The 9,966-nt window shown below is 41.4% G+C and overlaps 1 protein-coding gene across 8 annotated transcripts in view; it reads right to left on the reverse strand.

The window, feature by feature from the left end:
* Window positions 1–489: 489 nt before the first annotated feature.
* The window catches only part of kif13ba (kinesin family member 13Ba), a 54,915-nt gene continuing 45,438 nt past the window's right edge, over window positions 490–9,966 (reverse strand). For 6 of the 8 annotated variants that reach the window (XM_013909458.1, XM_013909455.1, XM_013909459.1 and 3 more), the window contains 5 exons: window positions 8,847–9,003; window positions 7,900–8,030; window positions 6,120–6,182; window positions 4,739–5,318; window positions 490–4,654 (listed from right to left, as the gene is read on the reverse strand). In XM_013909458.1, the coding sequence (XP_013764912.1) occupies window positions 4,449–4,654; window positions 4,739–5,318; window positions 6,120–6,182; window positions 7,900–8,030; window positions 8,847–9,003 (1,137 nt within the window). In that variant the 3' untranslated portion in view covers window positions 490–4,448. The remainder of the gene's footprint in view (window positions 4,655–4,738; window positions 5,319–6,119; window positions 6,183–7,899; window positions 8,031–8,846; window positions 9,004–9,966) is intronic. The other 2 variants (XM_005727549.1, XM_013909454.1) reach the window with 2 other exon arrangements.

Here is a 9,966-nt window from a genome sequence, read left to right on the forward strand (position 1 = left end):
GACCGACATACGCTTGGATCCATATCACAGGAATACAAGTAGAATTAAATGTGGTCCTGATGGTAGCGTCATGGAAACAATCTCTACCTCTAATCTTTATAACTACTGCAGCAGAGATGGAGCCTATTGAATTGAAGCTAGAATATTAAACTCATCCAAACAGCAATTACTAACGCTACACTTCCTTTTGTTCAGTTCTTCTTTAAAAAAAAAAAAGAAAAAGAAATCGACCCTTGTTGACGTGTGGATCTTGAGCATCCTGCAGTCTACAGAGCTGTATTCTTATCTGCTTTATGCCCTCATCACACTTGATCCACTGCTATGGGGAGCTAAACAGGAGATTGTGCTGGAAGAGAAGTCCATCTACATTGGAGCTTAGCTCTACATTTTACAGTTTAACTTCTGGGAGGAAAGCAGTGAGTAATCTTAAATAATCATACTAGGAGAAGGAGAAGAAAAACAGGTAATCTGAAAGAAGAAAAAACCCACTTCATCTTTAAAAAACAAACAAACAAAAAAACAGTTTGTATTTTTCTTCTTACATGTACAATAATTCCAGAAATTAAGTCTTCAATTCCATCTGGAGGCGTTTGTGCAAATGAATTGAAGCGTTGATATGAAAAAAGTGTGTGAAAGATACATGGTCACATGGTTTCTGAGGCACAACAACATAAAAGAACATCCAGAAGCCTGAAGTGATCTCAAACACACAAAGCAGAGCAGACACCAGGACGGGAATTAGTATTTTTTGCCAGTAGAGCAGCGAGGGCGAAGGCTTGCCGCTCTATGCTGAAGTCCCAGGAAATGTACGTGAAACGGCCGCTGACGGTTATTTTCCCATCTTGGCAACGACTCAAAGACACAACTGAATCAGAGACAGGTGCACTCGACACTCACCCACACACACAAACGCACACAGGAACACTTCCTTTATTACCACCGAACCGTTACAGACCACATTATTGAAAACTAACCGACAGAGCACTTCACAACCTGCTAACTAATGACACAACAGGCAGAAACTAGCCAATCAGAGGACTCCAGAGGTCTGGACTTTATGGCCAGACAATAAATACACAGATAATAAAATAGACTGTGGAGCCTCATCTTATATTTCAATCAGTTTCCTGTACAGAAGTGATTCTTCACCCAGAAAATATCCTGCCCATCGCTTCTTCAAGGCTCATACGACAAAGTGCCTCATTCAGAAGAATTTTACTAAGTCATAAAAATATATGGGCCACTGAACCAGGAGCACGGACTTTAGTTTTGTTTGTCAATTCGGGAATTAAACACTACTACTGAGATCCAATCTATCATACAGTATGAGACACGAGTAATCAACTGATTCATTTACAGGTAAATTTACAACGCTAATAGCAGCGATTTTAATTAAATCATTTGTGCAACATTTATTTATTCAAATAAAAAGGCTTTACCAGCTTGTGTGCGATCACTGCGTGCACACAAGCATTTAAACATAAATAGTAACTTCACTGATGGATCCATAAAGACGATAGTGTTCAGACATAGTGTGTTTACAGTATAAGCACACAGTAATCCAGATAACCGTTCCATCATCAACATCAGGAACCTGAAAACCATTACAGACACCAAAAACCTGCCTCATCCTTCAATAAAACTTATTCAGTTCATTGGGAGGCTCTTTTAAAGGAACCATAGAGCTAAAATACCCCAAGAACGTTAAAAATTAATTATTTTCCACCTTTAAAGCCATCTGGCCGTGCTTCATCCTCCCTCTCTTGAGACAAACCGAACACTTCCTCACCTCAGTCTCGACATTACTCCAGAGATTTAGTGTTGCCTTTTCAAAAAGGACCGCCGAATTTAAAAAGGAAAATCCAACAAAACTCCAGAACCCTCCAAAAAACATCTCCCATTATGCAACTCAGTAGCAGCTTTTATTAGAGTCTCACCACGAGATTAATGCATCTGTGGCTTCATGGTATAAATTTATAGAAAAGTGTCATTTGCTCAGGTGTACAGAGCTCCTCCTCAGAGCTACAGGACGTTTTCACAGGCAGTAAAATTTTCAATGTGAACTGAACTGGATTGGCCCTTTAAAGAAGACCTATTATGCTCATTTCCAGGATTTTCATTCTTTCCCATGTGACTGAATACAGTTTGCTTTGTATCACTTATGTTGGAATATCATCCATTTGTCAGGCCTCTTGTGAAAGCTGCATAAACTCGGGGGAGAGTCACAATTAAAAAGAAAGGCTGACACTTTAACACTTTAAACAGATTTAACATGTTTCAAATTTTTGCCTTTCTCCTTGGACTTCCATCATGTAACAGATTAAATGACAACTTACTCAAAATAACCCATATTTATATTATAGTTGGACTCAGTGGAGCCCCTCAATTCATAGAATGAAATAAGCTATTTTAGCTCCATTCCCCTCGCTTCAGGATGCCTTTCCTGATTGGCTCCTGAGATTAACCTGAGATGATTAGGTCATATAGAGCCAAGAATATAAAAACTGTCTGAAACAGAGCATTTTGAGAAGCTTAAAGCCTTAGATTTTGGCTTATAGGGATTACTTGTGCAAACATTTATTTTAGATATGATCGTTCACCACTGTAAAAGTACATACAGTACAGGAAATGAGTAAAAGCATAATAGGTGTCCTTTAACTTGTAAAAGCACTGCAAACACATATACCATCTTCACTCCTAATAGTGCTTTGGTGCACTGAAACAATTTAAATCACATTAAATCACAAGAATAAAATTCAGTGTAAAAATGTCATCATCCCTCTGGAATGTTTCATAAAACCTAATTTAAAAAAAGTAATAATCCACATGTCTACAATATCTTTTAAATTTTCTTCCACAGATCAGTCAGGACTGCCTCTGGGTTTAACAAAATGTACTCATAGCTCGTTCTCCCATTTGTGTCAGTATAAAGAAACAAGGACTAAAAACTTACTTTTAAAAAGATCAAATGCATAGAAGCAAATTCACCCTTCTCTCAAGCTTAAGTCACTTTCTTTTCCTCAGCACATACTCTGCCCATTTCCACCTCCACAGCACTAAGGTGCTGCCCAAACAGCGCCTCCTGGTGTCCGGATATCATCAGTCACTTTCAGGGACATGGGAATATCCTGACTGGGATTAAAAATCCAAACAAACAAAAGAATAAAACAAACAAAACAAAGACGACACCAAAGAAAGCCAACCTGTTCTCGTTACCTTATCTGGTCGCTGCATCATAACCACAGACATGTTCTGTTCACGTACAGAAGCTCCTTATCCAACGTCTCCAGTGCAAAAATCAACTTTTAAAGCCTCCCAGTTTCATAGTGGCTTTGTCACGACTATTCCTGCTGTACGAAGCTAATCTTTAACACCATCACGACTACAACATTAACGTACACACAGAGCAACACTGTACAACATTTACACACACACGCACACTGTGCTTTCCCCTCTGCAGTCCCTGAGATCACCTCACACTTAGCACAAGGCATTCTCTTCAACACAAACACGGCTACAAGGAGTTAAATATACAGACAAATGCAAACCAAGCCATGGTGAAGGCACATTCTGGGAGATTCAATCTTCAAAAGAAAATGGGAAAAAAAGGAGTCCGAGAGGGAGAGTCAAAGTGTCAGTCTGCAAATTGGACCTGGAGAGTTCAGGAAGGTGGCAACCGTAGCGTTAAATTCTGGACTATCAAGTAGAGGCATCCTATGCAGGGATACAAACATGTCAAGTGTGAAAACGCAGCAAATATCTACTGCCACAATATGATTTGAGGTTTGTGGTACTCAGGAACTGAGATAAATAAATAAAATGTCAAAGAAAAGTGACGCCAATCTTCACTGCCTAATAGTCAGCTTTATAAAATCTTTATGGTCAAATAGGATCATTTGACTTCTTTTAACAACTATTATAGGCTGACAATTAATCGTGAAAGATGAACGACAACAAAAAAAATAAAATAAGATGGGGCCAGTAAATCCATTAGCCTCGTCCTTTGAAAGTCTTCCATCCCACTGTAAAAATACCTTGCTCCCAACCAGATTACCCCAGTGTGACCACAAAAAAGCCACATGTTTGCATCCCTGTATATCAGCATCATCCAGCCTGCGGGGTTCAGTCCTCACTCCTGGTCCAAATAGTTCTGCTTTTCATTCAGTCTCAGCAGTCTTCCCACTGACTGCTAATCATCTTCCCGCATGACAACTGGTCCTCCCACGTACTTCCAAATATCCTGCATAGTCTTTCATTATCTTACTTGAATTGTTCTTGAAAGTTCTCTTTACCGTGTTTATTCTATATCCATCCAGACTCTATGAATGGATGCAGTGAGTGTAGAATCTAACTGTAGGAGGTTAGGCAGTAGGTCAGTTGTAGAGTATGAGCCTGTTGCATAGCTGAGAGGAGGACGACGACGATTGTGGGCTCCTAGTTTTCATGTCTCAGCTGCTCCAGGATTTGCGATTCTCCCCTCGGCGTGCAACAATGGCCTCTCCTCGCAGGATGGGGACGTGGGCAGAAGGGGTAAACTCTCCTGTCTGCCGATTGGTCCGCTCGCGGGAGGACAGCCGGTTTGGGCGGACCAGCACCCCGTAACCAGGCTTACAGTAGAAATACCGCTGACCTCCGACGGAGCCGTCGTTCTTACCTGCAAACATAAGGTCATCTCCATCAATCGACAGACATTTAGGACTATGGTGGACTGCGCTGATCCTTTTAACTGGATACATACCTACAGGAGTGTCCAGCTCCACCCCCACCCAAACTCCTTCAGCAAACTGTGTCACCCCAATGTAGCGCACCGTCCCCGCCTTATTGTTCCCTACTGTAACATATGCTCCTTCTGTCAGCCAATCAGGCAGCACATCTTCACCACCTCGCTCATCATCATCCACAAAGATCTCTAGTCTCTCAAAGCCTTCATTTCCTCCGGAGTTTATCAGCTTCTGTTCGGAGGAGACGTCAGACGTGATGCTATTGTGATTGGCTGAGTTGTGAGAAGCAGGCGAAGCGACGACTGACACCTTGGCACCAAACTGAGAAGGAGAGGTCACAATATCGTTCCTGTCAGCGCCCTGCTGCTGGGGGTTTGTGGGTAACGTGGTCTCGGCAGCCAGGAGGGAGGAGGATGAGGAGGAGGGTTGGAGAACGTCACACAGGGTAGCTGTAGAAACACTAGCAGAGAAGTAGCCGCTTGACGACTGGCTGAGGGGGCTGAGAGGGGTGGTGTCATGCGGGTCATGCACAGGAAGAGGAGAGACTTCTGGGAGCTCTGCCCGTCTGTCTTTGGCTGGGGGCCGTAGAATAGCAGTCTACAGGAAACCGGGGGGACAGATAAGAGCATGCAGACAAGGCAAAACAAAAGAGTAATCAACAACAGTAATCAACCTTCAAAATAAAACTTGACAGGAAGAAGTCTAGGGTCTGCGAATCTCATCTTTTGACTGCGTTGACTCCCTATAGAGCCCAAGGTGCATATCAGGCTAAAGCATACGTTACTGTGTACAGGGTGAGCTACGGCACAGATTTAGTGCAGTTCTATAAATCAAGCACAATGCAATTACGCTAATGAGTGAATCGCTGAAAAGGTCTTAAACTGCACATAAAGAGCAATTCGTTAAAACTTACAATGGGACCACATTAAGAACCGATGTGGAATTGGAATCTAGTAAGGATGCATCTTACAGAGAAAGAAGAGAATAAACAGAACTACAGAACTGTATTATGGGACTGCGTGATTTGGGTAGTAGATCTTCAGTTGCTTTTAGTATCCCTGAATTTATAAAAGTGCATTATCAGACTGTTGCAATGACCCTTGTTAGTTGATAAATTGGACAGCAGGGATTAATGGAGGCAACTTTTGTTTTTTGCAATACACTTGGGAAAAAAGTGAAATCATCCTCTAATGCTGCAAACTGAAAACAAACAGAGACTGTGGTTACCTAATGCGGTTTTTCCTCAAAGAACCAAGTGGATTAAACTACAAATAAAAATTACTAATCAAAGGTATTCATGTTATTTTGATCTCAAACAAAATCTTAAAAAGCCTGATTAAAATTAAGTTACCGATAAACCAAACAGCATGTAAAGGATAAGACGAGATTTAATCTCACCGTCTCGGTCTTGCCTTTGTTGTCGTCCCCTCCTGATGAGGTCACTATACGAGGCACGTGCTGCTGAGTGACAAGGACACAACAGAGAAAAAAGAAATGCAAATAAACAGGCTGTGGCAGGCTAATGGCACTGAATCAATGCTATGTATTTAACATCATGTCATGCTGCATATGCAACATTATGATTATTAGGATTGTTTACTACAGTCATGGCCAAAAGTTTTCAGACTGCTAAAATGTGTATTTCATACACTTTGTTCCTTCATTTTCCTGCCCCGGAAGTGTGCCATAGGGCGAGCACCTGGTGGCCTGGCCTTAGTCCACGGGCCCACCCTTTTGTAAGTCCACCACCCACAGGAAGGGCTGGATGCAGTGTGTGCTGGGCCGATTCCTGGCTACCAAGGCTAGCAGTGGGGAAGGAGCCTGAGCTAATGTGTAAGGTTGAGAAGTACTGGATAGAGATAGTGAGGCTCAACTCAACACACAGCTCTGGAGTTATCTTTGGCAGTGCTCCACCTGGGGATTCTGTCAGTGAGACCTGGAGGGGTGTGACTGGCCTGCCACACCTGAGTGGTGTTCTACTACTGGACTTCTGTACAAACCACAGTTTGTCCACAGAAAACCATGTTTGAACATAAGGGTGTCCATAAGGGCACCAGGACATCCCAGGCAGCTCGATGATCAATTTTGTAATTGTGTCATAATGGGGTTAGGGGTTAGCTCCTCCAGCCATACATTTGGACGCTCGGGTGAAGAGAGGTGCTGAGCTGTCAACTGATCACCAGCTGGTGGTGAGTTGGACCTGTGAGGTTGCACTGGGAATGTCTGACAGAGGCTACCGTCCACGAAATCTTCAACTCCCAGCATGAAGGAGCAGTCCTATCAGGCTTGGTTAGACTGTGGGACTTGGAAAGCAGGCAATAAGTGGAAGAAAATTGATGGATGTTTCTATGATATAGTGAAAAACAACGACATTTACTGGCACATGAAGAGTCAGTATTTACATTTTTGACCCTTCCTTTTCATAACTTGAAGTTCTAAAAAGTGGGGGGTAAGTAGAAATCCTCAAACTGATCAGGTAGGACCACTGATATGGCAGGAATCGATCACCAGTAGTCTAAATCTGACCAATAAGTTGATAGCCAGCATGCCACACAGAACAGCACAATGCACACTTTCTTTTAGTCATTAATTTGTCAATTATAATTCATCAATATTTTACTGAAACCATGAAACCCTGAAGAAAGAATAAAAAAAACAACAACAAAAAAAACCAAACTTGTGCCTGCGAAAACCTCTGGTCATGAGTGCAGCTACAGCATTACAGCTTATTAACGCATGCTGAAATGTCCTGGGCAAGATGTTGAACCCCAAATTGCTACCGATGCACCGATTGCAGCTTGAGTGTGTGGAAAGCAGGTAAAAACTGCTTAGTGGTGTAACCACACGTAACCATCTGTATAGTTATGTGTGAACTCATAACATGGAGTGAAAAATGTCACCTGCAATCAATAAACTATTTCAATGGGCAGAAAGAGTAGAAATCAATTCTGATTAACCCGTCTACAATTTAGTTCAGGTCATTTCAGTTTTATTGAAATTGCCAAATAACAACAGTCACCTCAAGGCGCTTTATATTGTAAGGTAAGGATCCTAGAATAATGGTTCAAATATTTAAAAATAAAAGTTGAAAAATAAAAAAGTGATATTATATCTATTGCAGGTATGTAACAAACTCAATACAAGGCTTCCAGGGAATTGCACTGGACCATCTGCTGACCTGCTGGTTTTGCGGCGAAGGTCTCAGCTCCTTCTTCTCATCTCGCACTGGAAACAGAGACTTGAGCAGTTTGGGCATCTGGGGAACCAGCGCCTTAACTGAAAGATAAGAGGCAGCAAGTCCTGAACGACCTGGAGGGGGGGAAGAAGGGAAGAAGGCGAGAAGGAGGAAGACGAGGCGAGAAGGGAGGAGGCAGAAGAGAGGGAAGGAAGCAAGGAAACAAGAGGAGGTCCGGGAGGTAGAGGAGGCATGAAAGATTAAGATTGGAAGTTGAAAGTGAGTCCAGAAAATGGCAAAAACCCCAATACTGGGATAGACTAACAGAGGAAGCTGGCAAAAAAAAAAAAAAAAACTAAACTAAACAAAACAAAAAAACTAACACAAAGATGATTTCAGCCATTAGGATATGATTTCATAAACACTCTAAATTACTGGACTGTGAAAGAGAAATTATTTAAACATCATTAATTCTGTTTATTTTCAAAACAGAATTACGCTGAAGGACGTCACAGTGACAATGATTCAAACTGACATGAAATCACTATGAATCAACTGACAGACAATATTCAGATTAATCACAGCAGACATAAAAAAAAAAGCTCTGTTCAAGGAGATGAGGAGAGAATGGAGACCTTTACACTAGAAATGAATACAAAGAGAGCAGGTAGATAGTGTGATAACACACTGGACATGGAGGATCTAGCATTTAATAATGTGAACAATGAAACATCAGATGGTGTGGTTAAATATCTTTGGAACATCAGACAAAAGAGGACAAGGTGGAAGAGAAAGTAAGGTGAAATCTGTGAGCAGCTCAAGTGGATGAATCCAGGCAGAAGAAAAAGGAGGAGAAAAGAATGGCTGGGGGAGTAAGATGGAGCAATGAGCAGAGCCCAAAGTGTTTTATTGAAGAGAGAAAGGAGATGGGAAAAGAAGGAGGGGTTTACCTTGCTCTGGTTCCTGGTTCTGTGGAGGAGGAGTGCCGAAGGGAGTAGTTGATGAAGACGGGGAGGTAGAGTAGGTGGAAGGGGAGGAGGCTGGGCGGGGCAGGGTGCGAGGAAACTGAGAGGGCATGTAGATATCCTGCTGACTCTCCCATCGACCCTGAGGGAGCAGACAGAGATAATGTTGGATTTAAAAGGATGAAATATCTGAGTCGTACAGCATCCACAAGTAAAAGCACACAAATTACTGCTCCAAGCACAAAGTATAATTTATGTATAGCTGTTCTTGTCAACTAAAAGATGCAAGTTGGTTAGTTTCTACTTTCAATGTACTACCTGTGCTAATGCACATTATTTTTAAATAATAAATAAGCATATTAACTTAAAAAAAAAAAGACAACAACAGCAAAAACAAGAAAAAAAAAACCAAAAAAACAACAACAGGAAAATACCCCTTTTTCAGATATACATGGTAACCCATATGTAAACAAATCATAAATTTTTTATGCAAATATAGGGTAAAAGCAAACAGGTCTTTCTGTTGATTTAAACTGAAAAACTTCAAACAGGGTTCCTAAACCTTTCGAAATATTGTTTTTTGGTCTTTCAACATGGTTTGTGTTCCAGTGTGCTAATGCACTTTACAATATGACATTAAAGTTGGGCCCTTTGAAGCATGTTGGCTGAAGCATAAAAAGTAAACAAAGTTAAATAAGCAGACTAAGAAAAAAAATTGTGTCACTTTCTCAAAACTCACTGTCAATAAATTATAAACTTATTTCAATTATAAACTTATTTAAATGATTAAGGTTGGTTACTTTGGTTCAGTGCTGAACTCTATAGTGTTTGGTGCTGAGATTAATCTGACTAGTATTACGTAGATAACTAGGGGTGCAACGATACACAAAATTCACGGTTCGGTTCGATACTTTGGTGTCACGGTTCGATATTTTTTCGATACAAAAAAATGTTCATGCCTTTTTAATTTGTCATTTATTATTGGGGCGATCGTGGCTCAAGAGTTGGGAGTTCGCCTTGTAATCGGAAGGTTGCTGGTTCGAGCCCCGGCTTGGACAGTCTCGGTCGTTGTGTCCTTGGGCAAGACACTTCACCCGTTGCCTAC

This window comes from Pundamilia nyererei, unplaced genomic scaffold (assembly GCF_000239375.1).
Source record: "Pundamilia nyererei isolate P.nyererei 1_Seehausen unplaced genomic scaffold, PunNye1.0 scaffold00025, whole genome shotgun sequence".
In the NCBI taxonomy this organism is placed as follows: Eukaryota; Metazoa; Chordata; class Actinopteri; order Cichliformes; family Cichlidae; genus Pundamilia; species Pundamilia nyererei.